The sequence below is a fragment of the Dromaius novaehollandiae genome, chromosome 5, assembly GCF_036370855.1.
Source record: "Dromaius novaehollandiae isolate bDroNov1 chromosome 5, bDroNov1.hap1, whole genome shotgun sequence".
NCBI classification, from domain to species: Eukaryota; Metazoa; Chordata; class Aves; order Casuariiformes; family Dromaiidae; genus Dromaius; species Dromaius novaehollandiae.
In genome coordinates this window covers 71,230,275-71,252,018 of record NC_088102.1, presented here as the reverse complement: position 1 = coordinate 71,252,018, position 21,744 = coordinate 71,230,275, and the positions used below count along the sequence as shown (strand labels likewise).

The following is a 21,744-nucleotide window of genomic DNA, read 5'->3' as shown; positions in this document are numbered from 1 at the left end:
AAGGCAGGAAAATGAATCAGTCAAGCGAGGGGTAAGAAATGGAATACAAAAAAACCTATCTCCTCGGGTCAATGGGTCTCCCCTCTTGCAGACTATACATTTTAGAGATGGTATCTATTAGCTCTCACTGCCTCCTGCTGCCAGAATAGACTGTACAGCTGTATCACAAGATGAAAGCTCAGAGAATGACAGCTCAAATCCCACAGCAAGGATGCTGCTTTGAAGTAAAGGACTGGGAAGATGTCAATGAATTTCAGATTTGTTGCCCATTTACAAAAATTGCAACCAGAAACAACATAGTTGAAATCTATTCCTTATATTGGACTTCTTACTGAACACTGACATCCAGAGCTTTCCTGTTCACTTCTCCAGAAAAGGGGGCATAAGAGGTTACCAAGGGTTATCAAGAATCTTCTGGCACAGAACATCTCATAAAGTTAAAACAAACTGTGAAAAAACTTAATATAAAATGGAAAAACTTAAAATAACATTGTGGCAATTCTGTAACTCTTACTTTAAAGAAAATACCTGTGTTTCTTCTATTCTAACCAAAAGGTACTCACATTTTTCTTTACAAGTAAATTCCAGGTGTCTGGCAGTAGTTGCACAGTATAAGACCTTGGCTTCCAGGCTGACAGTCATCAACGCAGTTTGATCTCGTCATACAACTTTCCTCAAACTACTCTAGCAACCTACCTCAACCCTAACTGAAGAAACCCAGAGGGTTATTCCAGGTAAGGTATGCATGCAGGGGTATAGGCATTTGGAGAGGTGGAAACAATCAGAAACACGGCATAAGTTTTGGCTCATAGCGAAATTCCTTAAGGGCCTGGGCAATCTACCAGTGCTTATCTTATCTGAAATGTTTTTTCTGGAACCAGCTTCATAACTGGCAGTCATGTACTTTATCGCCAGTGGTAGGAATTTCACTAATGGCAATTAAGCTTGTTCTAATCCTTGAGATAAGAGGAAAAAAAAAAGAAAAAAACCCCAACCTTCTGCTCATCCACCAAAATGGATTAGTGCTTTTACGAAGGCATCAGCAGAGGCGCTAGAAAAAGCATCACTGAAGCAACAGAGCTGCACTTAGGTAGTTAGGTCAGAGATGAAAACACAATAATAGGAGCAATTGTCTGTAGGCCCAAGCAAATTCCAGGCTTTAGCAACAATCTAGTTCGAAGGATAAATATATATATATAAAACATGCAAATGAAAGGAACATGGCTTTTGTTCCCTGGCCACCATCCTCCAAACACAGCGTTAACACAAGATGATGCGAGGTTTCCTTTAGTCCTGACCTGTAGTTCTTTCAGTCTACTCAGGCAATCTAGCTACAGCAGGTCAAAACAATTTAAAGAAATTATGATGACAATTCTTATTCTCTCCAGTTAAATGCTGCAAGATTAAGTTAGGATGATGGGTGTCAGAAGATGACAGATTTTGAACAAGACACTCCATATCTTATTTTGGTTTGAGCATGATGCCTAACAGCCTTATTGGATGCTCTCTAGTTCTTGCTTTAGAAAATAGCACTCCCATTTTCCTTCTCCATGCCACTCAATGCATAGATACATTATGTTCCTCTCAATTATCTTTCTTCCAGTCTGACAAGTCTTAATTTATTCAGTAATTCCATTTACAAGAACTGTTCTATACTTTTGATCTTCCTTGTCGCACATACCTCTGAATATGTTGCAGTCCTACTTTTTAGAGTTGAGGATAGATCTGCATACAGTTTTCAAGAGAGAAGTACTCCATATTCTCCTTACACAGGAGTGTAACTCTCTGATTTCAAATGAAAAACTGTTTGTCACATTCTACCCCAAGCTTTAGATGCAAAGAGTAAACTGCCCACCGATGGTTATCTAAATAAGTTTTAAACCACTCGAACATGATCCTGAGACTATTTCAACATGTACTTTAGTTGTTGGCCATCAGCTTTTGTGAGCAACTAATCTGACAGCTGTTCCGTGCATGTTAATTCCTCTTATCGAGTTTTAAAACTGCATCATGTTAAAAAAGTTAACAAACATATTACTTAAAAAAGGCATATGCACGTACACTTTCCCTAAGCTACAAGCCTCTTTGTACAGGGGTTTTTTTTTACTAGTAAGCTAATTTCACTTGGATGTGTGATTTTTTTTTCCCCCTCAAGACACAATAATTAAACTGTGCATCTCCACACTATGGACTGGTATATTTATTTTAAATATATAAGAGGCACTGCCACACCTAAGTATATATATGTATAACTGAAGTGTTTGTACACACAAACATATAACTAAACATTTACTTTAACATAAACTGCACTCACACTAGAGGGCACAGCAGGCTATTCTATCATACAACTAAAGCAGAACAATTTTAGTGACTTAAGTCCTACAGCAGCATTTTGTTAATTGGAAAAGCACGTATGTAGGTATGTACATATGCGTGTGCATTGAAGAAGTGAAAAAGAAATCTCATTTCTCAAATTCCCATAGACCTCTTCTGGGTGTTATTTACACAACTGTTATTTACAACAAACTACCTCATGGTAGTTTGACTCCTTAGTATTGTCCTGGTAGCACCGTCATATCACAATGATCGTAGTTAGAGCAATACGAACTTTACGCCATTGCCAAACCATGAAATTCCCAATTGCCCAGCCATTTGTATGAAGGTCTTCAGTATTTTATAGGAAAACAACTTTGATCTTTTAATCTTTTTTTTTTTCTTATTGCACATTCAAGGCAGATGTTTCATGTCTGCTAAATAGAAAGCTTTTTAGCTTTGTTCCAATGAACCACCAAGAATGCTCAACAACTAAAGCAGTTCAGGATGCCTTGAAAGTGACTCTTGTCCCTGTGCACAAGTGGCAAAAGCCTGCTGTATAAGCAAAGCCTCATCTTTTCCAAAGGCTACTATCTCAAAAAAAAAAAAAAAAAAAAAATCTACTAAAATAGCTACAAAAAGATCTACTAAGATTAAAACAACAACCCAACCTATACAAACGATTCTTATACCACATTAAAGGCTTAAGGCAGGATATCACTTAAAATAACTATCAACTTGGAAGACAAAAGTGCAGTGCTAAGAATCTCAGGATGAATTCAGATAATCACTCAAAACGGCTTCCATTTGCAGATATCAAATCCTCTTGAAAGCTTGTGGTAGCCTTTAATTTTACGCTTCGCATCAGTCGCTATCAGAGAATCGTTCATGGTTAATCCAGTTTCAATGTCTTAGCAACAAGCTCTCAGAAAACAGCCTCATTACACGTGGAATGAATGCAGCAGTGTCTAGCAACTTGAACTCCCAGTCTGGCCAGTAAGAGACCCAAATATCAAACTAATCTAAATGTCCTGCTTTGAGAAGAATGAATGAGAAAGAAGAGATAGACTGATATAGATTAAGTTTTGGGATTTTAGCACACTTTTCATGATATTCTTAAAAGTAAACTAAGGAAACATAGGACAGCTGGTATAAAGTTGAAATGCAATTCATAGAAGGGTGAACATGGGAGCTCCGTCACTGGGGGTCTGTGTAAACTGTTCTGAAAAAAAATCCATCAGAAAGAATACAATTCTGTTTTGGGGTATTTAAATCACTTAACTCTTTTACCCAAATTTTCCATGATTAACTATTGTTTGAGAGTGCCTGTGAATGAATCACTGTCACAGTGGGAAGGCACATTGAATGGAGCAGCAAAAAATTCCCCAGATAGCAACACTCTGATGGTATTGATTAAATTGGGTAATATAACAGAGATGGAGTTTTAAAAGTCTGAACTATCCTATGCTGAAAGATTCAAGTAGTTGGAGGAGGGTGAGGGAGAATCAAACTTTGAATTCAATCTGGAGGTTACAGTAGGTCATAAGGAGCACAAGGCAACAATAGGATGCTGTTGCCACACAGAAAAAAAGGAAGTCTTGTTTACAGTGTGCCAACAAGAAAATGTGTGATGCAAAAGTTAACCATCTACAAAGTACTAGCAGGCCTCAGCTAAGGTACAGCACATAATTTTTGAGTAATGAATTAGAAAAGATTGGTTAAAAATGACCAAAATAACATATTCTTGAGTACTACCGGTAGCTGAATTTTGCAAGGGAAACAGGTATGGCATAAAACTTCATAAATCTTATTTCCATACTGAAGGCTTCCCCCCACACCATTTTTATTACAATCTTCCCCCAAGAAATGAATGAAAACGGACAATGTTGGGGCCAATTAGCAGCTGACAGCCTTTCTTTCAGCGATTGCAATTTTATAAGACATCTCTTTTCTTTATGTCTAACAAATAGAAGGCAAGTGACTGTAAGCATCACCTTGCTTCACTGTTGCTGAAGGATGGAATAGAGGGGGAGAAACAACAGAAATACTTAAGGGGAGGAGAAAGGAAAGCAAGGAAGGGAAAGGCTGGAGCAACTGGTTAACGTTCAGGGCAGGGAAAGCCCAAACCCACAGCCTGTAAATACATTCTAAACATTAGCATGCAGTGGTCCCTGCAGAGATGATTTTTGTGCCACTTCGTACTTGACGGTAGTTTCTCTCACTTGGCTCTTTTCCGGCATTCCCATTCCAAGAGCCTCCATGGCTCAGGACACGGAGGCACTGCAGGGTACTGGCATCCCGGAGGAAGGGAGGGACCCCCCCAGCACTATTCTGAGTGTGCAGGGTGCTATCAGGTGGCTCCAGCTGCCTATTTTTTCCTCTTCTCAGTGCTGAAATATCTTCTATTGCTACGGCTGTTTCCGCCCCTAATTTATATTGTCAGCAACTCCCCTGTTTAATCCACCTGGGGAACAAGAAACACTCAGCTCATAAATCTAAATCATAGCTCAAAACTGGCCAGTTCTGGGCAGTATTCCATGAAGAGTTAAATCCTGAAGTACTGCCAATTGTTAAAACTAAAGCTATCTTCAAGTTGTTTTCAGCATGCTGTCACATTTCAAGAACATGATATCCGCCCACAAGACATCCAGATACACCAGCTGGATTTAAAAGAGTTGGTACACAATTCAGTGTCTATCAAGTGTGCAAATGGTTCTCTCGTAAAGTTTTCTTGATGCTCTACCAAAGTGACAGACTCTTCTGAGAGAGGGCACATTTCAAAGGCTCATTCAGTCCAAGAGAGCATTCCCCCCTGCTTCCCATTAACATACATAATATCTCCAAGATGGGGCAAAACTTATTACTTCTTCTACAGTGACAGCTCTCAGCTGTCAGCAAATAGCATTTAATTTTCGGTGTGAAACATTCAACTCAAACAAAGGCTGGTAGTGCAGCACCTGCAAAATTTTTCCCAGATGGACCTTTGAAACCCTTCGGCGTTCTGTTGTACTTTCAAGATTTCTTTTAACAACAGGAGTGGAAACCAAGCCAAACACACAGCCCTCTCTTTTCCTGATACTTGAAGCTGGTGTTACCTCCTTGCAGTTGCACTGCAAACAGACCCACTGAAATGCTCAGGGAGTTCTAACAGGGAATCAATTGTTTCTTTCACTTGATTCCCAAGGATTTCACATATTCGTGTTTAATATGCATAACGCACAGGCTTGTACAACAATCAGTTCCTTTTCCATCCACCCCCAAAAGCAAGGAAGAACAAACTTATGAGCTTTCCCTGTTCTCCTATCTGTGAGCTGAAATAAGCTAAGGGAGCAAGGATATTATTTAGTTGGACATAATATCTATCTGTTCAGAGATCTTTTATAAGTAAGGCAAAGAATTACTTTGATATATGTGCCAAAGACAAGAATCAGGCAATTACAAGACAGGAGCAGATGGGCATTAAGGACACTAAGAACACTTGGTATAAAATTAATCAGCCTAAGATGTACAAATGTAGTCTAAAGCCTAAATACCTCAAAAACCTGTATTTCTATAGTCCTAAATAGTGCCTACAAGGAATGCATAGACACAGAGATCACATTGTGTGATCACATTGTGTGATTGTGTACAATCACATTGCACAAAGGCTGACTTGTCTTTATAGCACTGACCAAATCTCAGTTCTGTTTCTACCAGTTCTGCAGAGACGCCTCTCTTGGGACCAGATGATTTCCAAGAGCAAATGACTACAATAGCAGCTTTGTACTAATCTAATGTCAAGACGACCCAAGAGATCCATGAAAAGACTCTGCTTCGTATTTGGGCAGATCTCAAGGCCAGTCCAGACAGAGTTCCAAACACACTGCTTTCCGTATCATTCTTGAGAAAACAATTACTATCGTGCTGCCAAAGCCTTCAAACAATCCAGCCACAAAATGCTCCAAAGCTGCAGTCAGTCAAATTCCACTCAGTGTCACCTAAGCCAGCATACAGGAAAAACGCAGCCCTAATAACACACATGCAATCACAGGCTTAAAGCTAGTCACTATTGCACAGAATAGTCATTGAAATCACTGGGAATATTTCTTTAAAAATGTCCACTTAATATGTTGTGGAAAAGAGAAAAAGAATGCTAACTACTGTACATAGCGGTAAGAATGAGAAGAATCACCACAAGACTATTATATAAATCCATGCTGCTCTCGCAACTTGCATTCTGCATTAAATTCTGCTTCTCTCTTCTGAAAATAAGTTGTAATAGCAAGAGAAAAATACAGAGAAAGACAGCAAGAGTGATGGTGGATAATAAAATGATTTCCTATGAGAAGAGACAATAAAAGATTAGGATTCTGCAGCAAGTGAAACAGATACCAAAGGGGGAAATATGACAGAGATGATAAAACTGTAGAGTCACAAAGAAAGCGTGAATAGTCATTTCCTATTCACTTCATAAACCAAGAGCTAGGGCATCATATCAAAACTAAAAAACAAGCTTCAAAACTTCTACTGGTACTTTCGAACAAAAGAAACAGCTTTTCTACGTAAAGCATGTTAAATTATGGAACCTATACCACAGGATGTCATGGAATTGAAGTGTCCAGTGGTTAAAACAGGATTACATGAACTCACGGAGGACAGGTCCATCAAGGGCTATCATCTGAACGCAGACTCATCTCTAAACTTTTGACTGCTGAAGTTAAGGATGCCATAATGAAGGAAAGTAATCATTCTATAGTTCACCTATTTTTTATATTACCCTCAACATAAAATTGTTACTAGCTACGGTTACAGACAGTATGGTGAACTAAACAGAATTCTGATCAGTGTGTCCAATTCTTGAGTAAAGACAACCTATAATGTCTTTTGGAACTACGTATTATCCAACAGCTTTGAGTTTTCATATATTGGACATCATCATTTCATATACTGAATATCATCTCATTAACTGTAATTTTTTTCTCAGGGGAAAGTTAATTAGTGTAAAAACAGACTGTAATTAAAACAGCCTGTGACCAGTCCATGACCCAGACGGAGCTGGAAAGGGAACAATTTTCTGTTCTATTTATGATAGAAAATAATTATTTCTGTTACTGATAAAGGTAGTTACATATTCCTTTCCAATAAATCCCATGCCTCCCACATGCTGCTCTGCTATTTCCTTTCTGCAGCTGTCCCTTCTGCAGCTGTTCTCTAAAATTAAAAGCAAGATGTAGATGTGTGCAAAGACAGGAAGTCTTGCCTCTGTTCAGAAGAAGGATAGGTCTACAGGGACAAGAGCTTGTGAGCTCTTTCAACAAAACTGTTCTGGAAAGAGGTGGGCACCGGTTGTAACAGAACCTCAGCTCAAAAGGCTCAAGATTTGCTGTTGGAGACAAATGACTAAATAGCACATTACAGCCAATGCAGCAAAGATATCATTAAAAAAACCCATGTATTTAAAGGAATCATACCGAGGTTCTAACACAAAATGCAGAAGAAAGAAATAAAAAAGCAGTATCAGCTTTAATAACATGTAGCCACGGTACTGAAAGGTTCATGCTAATAATCTGAGCCTACTCAGATTTCAGCCCAACCTCAGAATCCAGGGCTCTTCAGAAATCCTTGGGTCAGCTAGTTCTGTACACAATAAAACCCTGGATTATAAAGTTAATCCATCAATATTATACTCTGAAGTGGAATTATGCTCTGTAAAATATCAAAAACTCAAGTACTAAAGCAGTTTAAAAGTTTAGCAATCAACATGGTGACTAAAAAACATTCCTTCAAGAAGTTAGAGCAGCAGAAAGAGCCAAACAGCTGAATCTCCTAAAGAGATTAGTTACACTGTCTCTCCCAGTATTCTTGCTTCACATCAGTATTTAAATTGACAAGTGCTATTCATTACTAAGAGCTAAAATACACAGCCTTTTCAAGACCATAAATGCATTTATTCAGAAGTCAGCAGTCCAAACAGATCCTCCAAGTACAACTATTCATCTCAGAACAGCACAGGCCTCCTTTGGTAAAGGCATTCAGCACCCTGTTTTTTCTGATAATTTCAAAAAGTAATAATAAATTTCCACTAAAATTCCTGTTTTCTTTTATTCTGTTTTACAGATGATCATTCATTCACTGTAACTGCTGATCAACACTGTTTACCAATCAATTAACCCAAATACCAGAAAATCATATTCCCTATCACTGCTTTGTCTGTGCTACTGCAGAAACTTTCTTGCCGTGTATTTTTGCAGAAGGACAAACAGTCTGTTCAACTGTTCACACATAAATTTCAGCAAAAGCCTGTTCATACGGGCTGCTGAAGACAACAAGGTACCTGCCCCTCTTGCCTATATGCGTACCAGAATCCTAACCAACTGCAGCATTTACTCACACACAGTATACCTTGCTTGTTTAAATCACAGATTGTCTAATCTTCTATCATGCAGAAAAAAATAAGTCTTTGTACCCAGAAAGCCATATACTGCCACTACTATTGTCTCGATTCACTTCCAAGCCATGGGGCTTTGCACAATGATAAGTATCATGCACGATCAGAATACAGCAGTGCCAGGTCTGAAGACACTCTCCAGAAGACTGCCAAAGGCTACCTGCTAAGCACGGTGTTTATACTTACTCCAGAACCAAGATAAACAGAAGAATATCGGCACAGCACTAAGCCTGAGGTAACAGGCCTAACTGAATGAGGCAAATATACTGCCTCTTGACATAAAGCAAGCATCCCTGTACAGCACTGTGATGTACAGATTTACATCCTGGAAATATCTGCACTGCACTCTGTTGCACAGTATAGACAAACCTTAAGACACCTGACCACCATGAAAGAAACAGTTAATTGTATTTATCTAGATATGCACTTGATGAAAGGAAACGTGAGAAGACTAAAGGGAGAGAAAAAAGCATGTTCTTATTTTGTATGTTTAGCAGTTTTACTGCTTCTCTGTAAGCAGCTGTTTTACATTTACGTGACTCTTCCTAAAGAATCTTTAGTAAAAAAATGCAGTTAACTACTATGCATGCTGAAGTGATCCAAAATACCAAAAACAACTCTAAACTTAATTTTGGCAGATTAGTTTAAAAATAATCACTTTTTGATGATCTGAAGATACCACAATCATGGGTAGCTCCAGGACAAATTATATTATATTGTATTATTTGAGCAACGACCCATTATAAAATACAAGTTAAATACAGCAGATACAAAGTTCAATATTCAGTGTTAAAATCAGCATTTTCTGCTACTTAAGTCCAAAGTTGTAACTCCTAGCAGAGTTTTGACACCAGTGAGAGCTTAGATGATTTCTCCTTGAATAAATATTATAGCAACCTATTTGAAACTGTAGAACATGAATACATAAATTCAAAGACCTTTATTTTTCAGCATCAGATTTTGAGTTTCTGTTTATAAATTCCAGGGTCCAGTGACAGACATCACAATTACACACATCTAGTAATTCAAGAAGCATCTTGTCCTCACAAGGAAGGAGGGATTGTCCAATATCCTCTCCACCCCAAGAACACTGGTGCATCCCCTCACACTTCCCTAGACATTCCTTTTAACCCATTTTAAAACACTTTGTACTTTGGCATTGTACAAGCCTTTGAAATGTCAGTAATAAAACTAAAAAAAAAAATTAACCCAAGAATGTAAGAGAAAGAAAACAAAAGAAAACACTTCATACATATTTAATACGTAACTCTCAAGTCTTTGCCCCCAGAGCTGTGCAGCTGGCTGTTAGCTTGGCTTTCAGGACATACACTTTACTCTATAGGGGGCTGAAAAAGCATCAAAGGAAACAGAATACTTGTGAAAGAAAATACGGAGTCTCACCACAGTGAGCTCTTGAACTCAGGAACTAGTTCTCTGCAAGCGATTCGTGTGAAACATAACCTTTGGCAGACGATCTACACCCAGCACAGAACAGAGTGCTTGCATACACATTTTCTCAGGGTCTGTGCAATCAAAGGCAATGCTGATGGAGTTCAGTTCCTTTCTGTGCCCAGAAGCTTGCAGCATCCTGCCTAGGCACATGTATGGCCCCAAAAATTAGTTGCTGAGAATAGTGTTTTTCATTTTCTGAAAGAAAAGAAGCTTCAGAACTCCAAGAAAAGCTTCTAACACAAGCTTTCTTTCATTTCACCTTCTTCTCAAAATAGTCACACCTAAGCTATGACCAGCCCAAAGAACATGCAGTTTAGTCCCCAAATTTAGACTGCTGAAAACCAAATGAAGCTTATTGTACTCATTCATCTCAAACCCATTTTGTCAACAGCCTATTTCTCCAAGACTCATCTGGAAGGTGATCTTTCACTGCCACCAGCAAGATGCGTTGAGTTGTTAGGTGCAGACTCCCAAAACCCTTGACACCATCTATCCTCAGTACCCATAGAAATTAATTATTCTAGTTGTGAGCTTCTGTTCAAGAACTCTTCTGGCCATCTGCTCTCAGCAAGAAGTTTATGATTAAATCGGCATGAGCAAAGCAAATCAAAGTTTACCTCTGTAACTGTCTACTGCCTGTCAGGCTACTACTTATGTCAATTAACAAAAGCTGTTAATAATTGTGTTTTAAGGGAAATAGCATCAGTGCAGTGTACTCCAAGTAAGAGCAAAAAATCTTTTTAAATTTTTAATGCAGCTCAGCTCACAACAATTTGTTATTCCTTTTCCTATGCTTCTTAAGAACAAGAAGTTACATACCACTGATGACACTCAGCACTTTGATCCCATTTCTGTAAGGCAGCTTCTATTTCTTGCTTCCCTGAAGATAAATTGTCAGAGGTAAGAAATTCAGTCACCATCACTCCTAACTCCTTTCTCTAAGGTGTTCTCTAAGGTGTTAGAGTACAATAATAAAATGGCATAAAAATGTATACATTTGTTAATTTTGTAATACATTTGGCTTGAAAATATTCTGTGAACAATTTCACATTATTGCAATTACAGGGAGCATCTAAGACCACTGGAAAAGATCATGAAAATTTAAGCACAGTAGCAAATTGTCTTGACAGACAAGGTGTTTTCAGCATGTTTGGAAGAACAGTCACCCATAACAAAAACATCTTCACAAATATGCCAAAAGTTGATGAGAATTTGCAATGGTTTTGTTCTGATTCATTTCACAGCATTACATGTAGGACTTGCACCATTTCCCCTCCGACCTCCAAAAACCTGCAATCTCAAAGAGCTGAAACTAAGCATGTATTAATGGCAAGGGCTATCAAAATAAAATAAAAAATTATCAAAACAAAACTTAAATTTTGTGGTTTATATGGTTATACTGGTTTCCAGAAAAGGACATTTCAGATAATTATATTTAGTTATTTGCATAATAAAAGGGGCAACAAATAATTCAGAATAGTCTTTGTTGTATATGTTAGATGTAACAAAGGTTTTTTTTGTTTTATTCTGCGCCACCTACAGTGTTGCAAAACAAACACATTTGAAAACTTAGTTCTTTTTTACATCTGAATGTGTTAGTAACACAAAAAATTAAATGGATCACAGCAAAAATGTATTAATCTTAATACCACACAGAATACAGATGTGATAAGCGTGAGAAAACAGGCCTTTACAGCTTTAATTAGCCCTGGGTCTACTTACACTGTCTCTCAGAAAGCAAAATTTCAACACATACCATAACACTACTGTTAGTCATTCCCTTAAAAAAAAAAAAAAAAAAATCTACAACATTGTTTACAATGCAGGCTTATAAATCTGAAGTGTAAAGTCAGCTTTAAACACAGGCAGCCCCCCGCCCCAAATACGCATTTCCTTACCATCAGATGCATATGATTTCTTCTCCTCTGTGTCTTCTGTGATTTCGTACATATCACTGTGTGCTCGGGCCAGGCGCCAAAGAAAATCTTTCTGGTCTGCGTACTGCAGTAAAAGCACAAATGTAATATATCAGCTGTGTGGGAAACCCATTCTGCCATTAACAAAGGACATGAGAAAGAAAAACCACATGTGGGCATATACAGTAGAAGACACACAGACATATTTCGAAACCTTAAAAGGCTCCAAATCTAGAAAAACTGAAGCAGAAACACACACACACCAAAAAAAAGAAAAAGAAAAAAGGGAAAGTTATAGTGCTACATTATCAGTATAGCTCTAACCACTCACACCTCCTAAAAGAGCACCCTCCCATTCACTTCAAAAGTCACACTAGGGCCAGTTTTTCCAACAGTCTCCACTAACCCTAAAACACTAACAAAACACCAACATCACTACTTCATTAAAATTCACAAAATGAATTTTACACTTTTCATGCTTCAGTAAGCATTCAGACAGTTTCATATCCTGGCTATTAAACCAGAGACACTATGGTAGCTTTACTGCTTATGCTGGAGAGTAAATATTCTGAGAAAAATCAAACTTTTTAAAGTAAAGACATAAAACCCAGCCACCTAACAGTCTCTTACACTGGTTTGTTTTGCAACAAATTTCAGAAGATGACAGGCCTGCCATTCTTTCCTGATGGGGAGAAAGAAGAGTTCTCCTTAGAATTAGAACTGATCAAATAATCTGTTATTTCTTTCCTTGTATTTCTGCTGAAAATAGAGGAGCCAAGCAGTTTTTGCTTGTCAGAAGGCAACCTAAAAAGTTTCCTTAACTGGCTATGCAGTACTTAGCTAAACACTAACTGAGGCTGACAGTGGCATGTAGTGCCACTGCAGCAGACACATGCATGCCTGAACTAGCTCCTGTGGATAGCAGCAGCAGAGACACAGCAAGCCAGATTTCAGTGCTGGGTGCATCTGCTGCACTTGGCCATTAGTATAACGTAGGTATCTGCAATAGCTAGAATAAAACTATCACTGGCCCTTGTTAAGTTCCAGCATTCACTGAATCAGGGGATCAAGTCACATAGCATACATGATATAAAAACCCCACAGTCTTTAAGGTGACATAAACCTTGCATTATCCAGGTTTTAATCTCATTAAGTAATACACACATTAGTGTTGCCTAACCCTTCTGTTTGGGTATGCAACTCATTGATTTCAGTGCAACAATAGCACAGCATAGCCAGGCCTCTTCATTATCGCCCTCATGAACCTATCAGGCATGTGCAGTGGACAGTCCCTGGAAAGAATGTTGCCTGAATGTAAATAGAATAATATATTAATTTCCTGAATATAAATGGAACATCTGTATTGTGCATATGCAATGAGGTAAACACATTCTCAAAAAGTTTGCCGAGTTTATTGCAGAGGCATAGTACTCTTACACTGCACGTGTGCAGTGCGTTCATTCAGGGAAAGCGATGACATGGTAAGACATGGAGCTCCAAGACAGAGTGGTCGGGAACTGGTTGCTGCTGTAGCCTAAACAACTCTGGCCTGCAGCCCACTCCCAAGCTGCTCCTGAGAAAGGAGGCAATTGGAAGCAGGCTCAATTGTTGTGCAGGATCTAGACCCCGCTAAAATATGCGATTTCCTCTCTCCCAGCCATTTAGTTGAAAGCACAAATCATTGCTGGAAATATAAAAAGTCAACCTTTACCACCAGTTTGTTATTAAGTAGCAGCTGGAATCCTTCTCTCTTCTCCTGATCATCTCCATTATGCAACTGGTCAGCCTGCTGCAGTAGCTGACCCATTCCTTCCTCTACTGAGGAATCTAAGATTAAATGCGTTTCATCCTCATTGACCAGGTCCAGGGAATCCCTTCGCGCAGTCCTCACTGTTTCACAGCTCACTTCATCTTCCCCTTCCTCGCTCTCTTGCTCTGACTCCCGGTCGTAATCAGACTCAGCATTGGCTGTGGTGTACCTTTCAGAAACAAACATAATGCAAAATTAGCCTGAGCAGATATTGGCTGCCTTTGACACAGTTTTATACATATGGTACACAAAGACCAAATCCTCCTAATAGAGGAAGAGGAGTATACCTCGGAGTTTATACCAGAGAATACTGTACAATCCAAGTCTCTGAAATGACGCACCTTTCATTATTTCTCACGTAACATACACAACCACAGAAAATTGATAAAGGAAGTCTCAGTCACAAGTGCCTGTATCTTGCTTATATACTATATAGTTACATATTGTAACAGCTTCTCTTAGGCCTTTTAATTTTAATGCAAGAATTAAGCATGTTAAAAACAGGCCTAGGACAGGTCACTTAAAATGTATGGATTATAGAAGAGAATTTCAACAGAAGATCTAACACACTCACCCACGTGGAAGATGTAACTTGAGGGTTTTAACCTGATCCTGGAAATTTTAGACACATTAGCTGTTTTGGCAAAATCTAGCACCTCCATCATATTGTCTGAGCACCAAATATGAAAGAGCTTGTTCACACTGACATATGAAAGGTGTAAAACAGTAGGAGAGTGATCAAAACCATTTCACATGAAAAGAAGTCAAGCAGGGAGACAGCAGATGAGCCACACAGACACCACAAGCACAAAAACCCAGGCAATGACTAGCTGCTATATTCATCAAATGCAATAGAAGAAAACTTGGATCAAACTTTCTGAAAATGGCTAGAATTGGGCTCTCCCAAATCATATACAGGCACTGAAGTTGGAAATTTGAAAAAGCCTTCTATATTGACTGACACTGTTGCAATGTGCACTGTTGCAATGTGCAAAGTGCCTACTTACAGAATTAGGCCTGGATTTAAGAACATAGCTTCAAACAACTTCTTTTTTTAAAAAGATCCTTGATCTATTTTGCCCCCTCACATTTATCTGCTTACTTTAATTAAAGAATAAGCCAAAGTTAGCCAATAATTTAATAATATGCAAATCTATATTCCGTTTTTGTTGGACTACCTAACCAGAAGGCTCTATTCCTGAAGCAGACTACTTCAAACCCCATAAACGTTTAAATCTAGATGCTCTGTGTAGTTGCTATCTCAGTAAACCGTGCCCAAGCCACACACTGAACTTCTAAAAAGTTCTACGTTACAACTAGAAGTCATGGCAATCCAGGGGGAGGGGAGGGCATTTGGTGCTGTACTCCCTTCAGGCAGCTCAAGGAAATGGCTAGGTCATCTCATTTGTACTGTCTGAATTTCTCACTGTTCTCAAAGGCAAATTCTAGCGCTCTGTGTGTAAAGCTATCCTTGTCTGGAGACAAAGATATGTGACCAAGGTCCGTATCTAAAGAAAGCAGTCACAGCAGTTTGGCCACACAGATAACAAAACACATTTGGCCTAGTAAAGCTTCAGTTTTCCAAGAACCATAATTCTGATCAAACATTTACCCTCTCTGCTAGAGGACAAACAAACATCCGCACTCACCACAACCTCCAGCCCTCATCTGTAGTTTCAAACATGCACCTTTTTGTAGTGTAAAATTTTAAGACAAGAAATAAAGCAAGTCAGCCTCATCACTACAAAGATAAGAAATTAATCACTACAAGAAAATGTGCTGAAGATTAAGTAAGCAGCACTACGTTTAATGGATAACGTAACCATATGGGGCTAGATGACACTAGGGCATTAGTTCCCTTGGCTACTTTATTTTCTATACTTAAACACCATCGCTTAAAATTGTCTCTGCAGTTCAAATTAAGCATGATTTACTATTTGCCACTGCTGTGCAGCGTAGTTGTGGGCTATACAGCTGTGATACCGTTCCATTATAATATTATAACCGTGGCTGCAAAGATTTCAGTGCTTCAGTTGAAAAAACATTTTCCACATTGAACGATCCTGAAACACAATGTGGTCATTTAAAAACAAGCAGCAATGGATGAGTCCTGTACACTTTTTTCTCTACCACAAAAATGCATTTTCTCCAAGACAGCTCATACAAGATGCTGCCGGTTTAAAAAGAGAAGTCATAGTGAACATAACCTCATAAACGCAAATTTTCCAAAAAGATTAAGGGATTTGGATGTTATCAGCCTGTTTTCTCAAGTTTATGATGACGGAAAGTTCTTAAATGTTTTAGTATGTTAAGGCCTGTGGCTAGCACACATCCTGAATGAAAATGAAAACACACTATCTGGAACTAAAATGCACATGGAAAGAGGAGACAAAGAAGCCCAAAAGACGAATGCAGTGCCAATGCAATACAGAGAAACTGACTTCCATAACACAGCCTGAGACTTTTGGCTCCTGAAAGCTCATGATGATTTTGGTCAATTGTATATGAAATGAGAGAAGATATTTATGTCTATGTGGTTTATAAAATAAAGCTGAAACAGGACTTCATTTTCCTAAATTTAATTAAAATAAGGTAATTGCCAGAAATGAATACACTGCTGAAATTTATCTCGTGAGGATAGTTTTATTCTGCCTCCCAGCTGCTGCTAAGAAACTTAAGTAGTCTTTTCCAAAAAGTGCATTTCCTACCCTGATTTTCTATTAAAAAAAGTTTAGTATTTAATCTCTAAAAGGCAACATTGCACGCTAAAGGCAGTTGTTCCTGAACAGACTAACGTTATACCTATTCGTATAGGATGAATACCAGAGTCAGAAATGATAACTACTCAAACATTTTTTGAAATCAGATGAGAGCTGCTTATTCACTAATTCTCCACAGTAGTTCTTAAAGCTATCTACAGATGTGAAATAAAGTGTGAGAACTCCACCAACTACCACCAGGTTCACAATAAAGTAAGGGTGTTTTGCGGTAAAATATATCCCTGCTCCACAGTTCACTGAGGTCTTCTGAGGAGATAGTCTGAGTAAACATCAAGCTGCTTGTTGGCCTCTATCATGACTTAAAATTGATTATTTTCTAATGATCAGATTATACTTGGGTCTGGTATCTGCTGAAAAATACCACCCTTTTTGGCATGCTTCACAAAATATCTGTTGGCACCCTGACAAGTCAATGCATCTGTTATTATCTAGATAGCACAGGTCTTGTCTTCAGAACCAACTACAGATTACAGTTTTAAAATACGCCTTTTACTCCGCACCTTGTTATTCTGAGAATCTTGCATGTTAATCCATCGTGAATCATTCGCTCTCTAAATTTCCTTCCATATGAACACTTCTAAAGCCTATAGATGTCAAACCAACGAAGCAGCTCGATAACCTGGATGAGACTGTATCAACTGTTTCCTGCTCCTATTCCAGTTACTGGAGACAGGATACTAAAATGACATGTTTTTATGGAACTGACAAAGACTGACTGCATTCTGGCAGATGTGTGTCCTTTGTTCTGGAAGTCTGCTACAGTAACTGCAGCTTTGTCCTGTGACTGCTAACCCCTGTTACAGAGTGTCAGCTTGCACCAGCTGACTGGTCATCTAGCTGCTGTCCAGAAGAACATTACATCAGAATTCTACCTGCCTTGCTCCCAGTGATATCATTTATTTATCTCTTTAAATTACATTTCATTTCAACTTTCCTAGAAAAAAAAAGCTTATTGCCAGCACTGCATTGGAGTGCTTTGGAGGACATTTACATACTTCAGAAGGTATAGAACTCATCTGGATTAAGGCACAGAAGAGAAGCCTTTTATCGGGAAGAAGGCAGGCAGATATATGCACCCAGTAGACCTCTTGCTTTCCATTAAATACCACAGGATACTTGCTTCTATACTGTAGATTTCACCTAGATAGTTTATTTAACACGTGCAAACTCGACAGATAACCTAAGGAACACAATTATTGATGTGACACACTGAAAAAAATCCACAAGGAATACCCAAATGAAAGACATCTTTGTTTGGTCTGAACATACTTTAACTTTCTCAAATTTTCCAGATGCTCTGAAATATATTACTGTACATGCATTTTATTTATAACGTGATTGCTCTCTCACATGAGTCCCAGGCTGGACTTTACTTCCTTTTTTCCTGCAAGATGCCCCAATCAAATTATTGTTTAGAAAAAGAGCCTGTTTTCCCCCTCTTTCTAAAAGTCATGTTTGGGAACACAGCATTTATCTCTGTACATCTGGCCTCAGCAACAGCTCCAGATCACCCACAGTACATTAGCAATGGATTCCTCAGGCTCCCAAGTCCCAAAGCTTGTTTTGGTTCTAACCTTTGGCAGCTTTTTATGTGTGTTTGTTTTGAACTATGCCTGGTTGCTCAGATTCTCAGGGAACTGTATCTACCTTCAAAAACCATCCCCAAGCTGTAATCTGAAACATTTGCATCCCACAACTGTAAGTTAGGTCAACCAAAGTATTTCTGATTTCCCTCTAGTGAACTGTTAATTTTCTTGCCAGGGTGCATACAGTAGCAGAAACTGCCACATGCCAGCCAGACTGCTGATGAACTGCCAACTGGAAGGCTTCAGCTTTCTTTTTTAAACAGCAGCCACTATCACAAAGGCCTCAGAGAGAATAGACTTTTCCTTACAAAATACAACAAGTAGATTTACTATAAGAAAAGCAAACGAACCTTCCTTTATGTTATATATTGCTCATACATAAGTAATTGGGCATTGGAGCTCATAAAAGCAACTTCTAACCTGGAGTTCTGCTTACCCTCCTTCACTTTCACCATCATCTGTATTGGCTGTTCCTGAGCTGGCTGTGAAATAAATTGAACTGGACCCTGTGGAATCACTTCTTTCTCTGGGAAATGGGAACCGCCTTCGCCGATTTACTTTCTGGCTTTCTTCCAGATGGGACCTTTAAGAATGGCAAAAAACAAACAAACAAACAAACAAACATTTGATAGTGAAACGTCTGCTATTACCCTTCAGTATCTCCTCTCTAGTACATTCTTTCCAATTCACTCAATACCCAAGGAATTCACAAGGTTAGTTGCTCTTGCTTACAGAAACATCTCATTACCAGACAGCAAACATTGTATACTACACAGAAATCCATATACAAGAGACAATCACATTACATGCATTCCTATGATTTCCTCAACAAAGAAAGATGAAGGAATCCTGAAACATCTTGCAGTGTACAGGACCTTTTATTCTCTGTCAAAAGTTGTCTACAGTTGGCAGCAACATGAGAGATAATAGCAGTAAAAAGAGACAAAGATTTACAAAATAAATAAATAACCTTTCTGGTCTAGCATATATCTGAAACAAGTGTCAGCACTTAATACTCCGGATGATAAAACCCAAGCCTGGCTAAATATATAATTTTTTTATATTAATCTCACTGGGGACCAAGATGTAATGCCAGTGGAAAGTAAAGAAAAGCTTTTCTACTTCTAAGTTACAGATTTAACATACTCTTAATCAATAGTAGTTATACTTCTGTGCATATAAGTATTTTCTAAGTGTAAAAATACACAACAGTAGAAAAATATTGAAAGCAGAAAGAACGATACTAACTTGACTTCACCAACAATTTCCGCAGCTAAGTGCTGCAAGCTCTTTCGTAGCTCTTCCACTTCTTGTCGTAGCTCTGTAATGTTCCTCAACACAAAGTCAAGACGGTCCAGCACATCCACCTGCCCTTCATGTGTTAGAAGAGGTGTGTACATAGCACCATCTCCTGCCTCTACAGGAAGCTGCCTTCTGGGAAGGGCTTAAAAAAAAAAAGAAAGAAAGAAAGAAAAAAAGGAGAAAAAAAAGTTAACTACATACAAATGGGAAAGTATTCAAAATAAGAAATCCTGTTAAATTTTGTTTCCAGAAAATGAAGGAGAACATGAGGCTTGCTCTTAGATATTGACACCTGATCTGTTCTAAGGCTTTTGTTTCTTCAACTGTTTTACCATTCCCTCATTCCCTTCTCTGATAACAACATATAGCCATACTGAACATATTTTCAATGTCAATTAGGGGTAAATAAAGTTCTTTTAAAATTATTTTAAAAATCCCTTCGTAAAAAAAAAAATCTAAAAATCTTACTGAATATTACAAAGACCACTGCAGATGAGGAAATTGCTGCTTTTTTTGAAGCCTGCATTGTACATTAATCCTATTCTACATGCTTCTGTATTAACACCACACTTAAATACTACAGTCTCCTTTTCTTCTGAATGACAGTCAACTCTGGAGGCCATTACCCAGGAAAGCAATTAGTTTACAAGATAATGTGTGACAATGAACCATGGTAATGCAACCTAACTTTGGCCAAAAAAGACCAGAAAAAGCTTTACTTTTGATTGGGGGGGGGGGGAGGGGGAAGAGGAGAAAGAGCAGTTTAGTCATCAAAATATGTCATTGCTTTGCATGGAATATCCAGGACCTTTATTGATCTCTCTGATCCTTATTTCTTACAGATTTGGCATCATCAACCATCATGAAAGAATAGGTTTAGATCTATGGACTTTAATTGTGTTTTCTTAAAAACTCATACTAAATTTCATTATTGGAGGAACACAAATTACTACGACTTAAGTGATAGTCAGTTATTTAAGAGCACTCAAATATTTTTTTAAACACCACTATACCACACTCACGAAAGCTACCAGAGTCTCAGAAAAAAATGGATCATCTTCAGGAGCACACTGTGTTAAAATATCTAAATTCAGTCCTAAAATCTATATTTCATTGAAGAGGAAGTTACATATTATAATCTTTTCCCCACTCTTATTTTGCTGCACATAATTTAGGCTGTCGTCTTTGCTGTTTACCCAAGAAAGGGCCGTAGAAAATCCTGATGTGCTATTTTAAAGCAGACCACTTCTAAGCATCTGCCCTGCCCTAGTGCCCGTTGTCACCACTGCCATTACCACACCAGCAGAGGCAGACACTCCTGCCTTAGCCATCTCAGCTCACAGACTGGTGTTTCAGGGCAAAGTCGCACGGAACTGGATGAACTGATTTCGTCAAAGACACACAGTCCGTAACCGGTGGCAGACCAACCAGGGAGGCGTTTTTTGCAACAGTATTCGCCAGCTCTCATCCATTAAAACCATTTAAAGTTGCACAGGTGAGTTCCCAACCTCCTGTTATGGCTAAACATTAGTTTTTGCACAGAATACGCTACGTGCAGCGCAGCGGGGACACGTGAAGCAGTATGTACACAGAAACCTGCTCCTGGAGCAGGGCAAATCACAGGATTCTGTCCGCAGAAGGGAAGGGGAGGACGGAGGGCGGCGCGGCAGGGCCCAGCGCCCGGTACCCTACCCTGGCTCTGCCGCCGGGGCACCTCCGCCGCCGCGGCGCTGGGGCAGCGCTCGCCCGCCGACTCCCGGCCGCTCCCCCGCCGCCAGGGCCGCCGCCGCCGCCGCCGCAGCACCCACAGCAGGCCGACGCCCGCCGCCGCCGCTCCCAGCGCCAGCCCGAGCGCCAGCCGGCCGGCGCCCAGCCGGGCCATGGGCGCCGAGTGTCAGCGTCAGCGCCCACCGCCCCCGCTGCCGGGGCAACCGCGCGCCGCTCTCGGAGGCCGCTGGCGCCGGGGCGGGGGGAGGGGCGCGCCCGCCCGCCTCGGGGCAGCGCCGGCGGCAGCGGCAGGGAAGGAGCCGCGCGCTATTCACGCCGCGGGCCCGGCACTTCCTGCTCGGCCTGTCCCTGCACGGCCACCGTCCAGGTGCTCCGCCACACCCACTTCACTTCCGGCTGGCGCACGGAGATGACGACCGGCACAGGCGTT

General features: G+C 39.6%; 1 protein-coding gene across 1 annotated transcript in view; it reads right to left on the bottom strand.

Annotated features, from left to right (window-relative positions):
• The window catches only part of RMDN3 (regulator of microtubule dynamics 3), a 44,240-nt gene extending 22,496 nt beyond the window's left edge, over positions 1–21,744 (bottom strand). Inside the window, exons 1-6 of the mRNA XM_026115523.2 lie at positions 21,279–21,744; positions 19,533–19,728; positions 18,721–18,867; positions 13,820–14,087; positions 12,091–12,193; positions 11,012–11,072 (exon numbers count right to left, since the gene is read on the bottom strand). Coding sequence (XP_025971308.2) covers positions 11,012–11,072; positions 12,091–12,193; positions 13,820–14,087; positions 18,721–18,867; positions 19,533–19,728; positions 21,279–21,468 — 965 coding nt within the window. The 5' untranslated portion in view covers positions 21,469–21,744. The remainder of the gene's footprint in view (positions 1–11,011; positions 11,073–12,090; positions 12,194–13,819; positions 14,088–18,720; positions 18,868–19,532; positions 19,729–21,278) is intronic.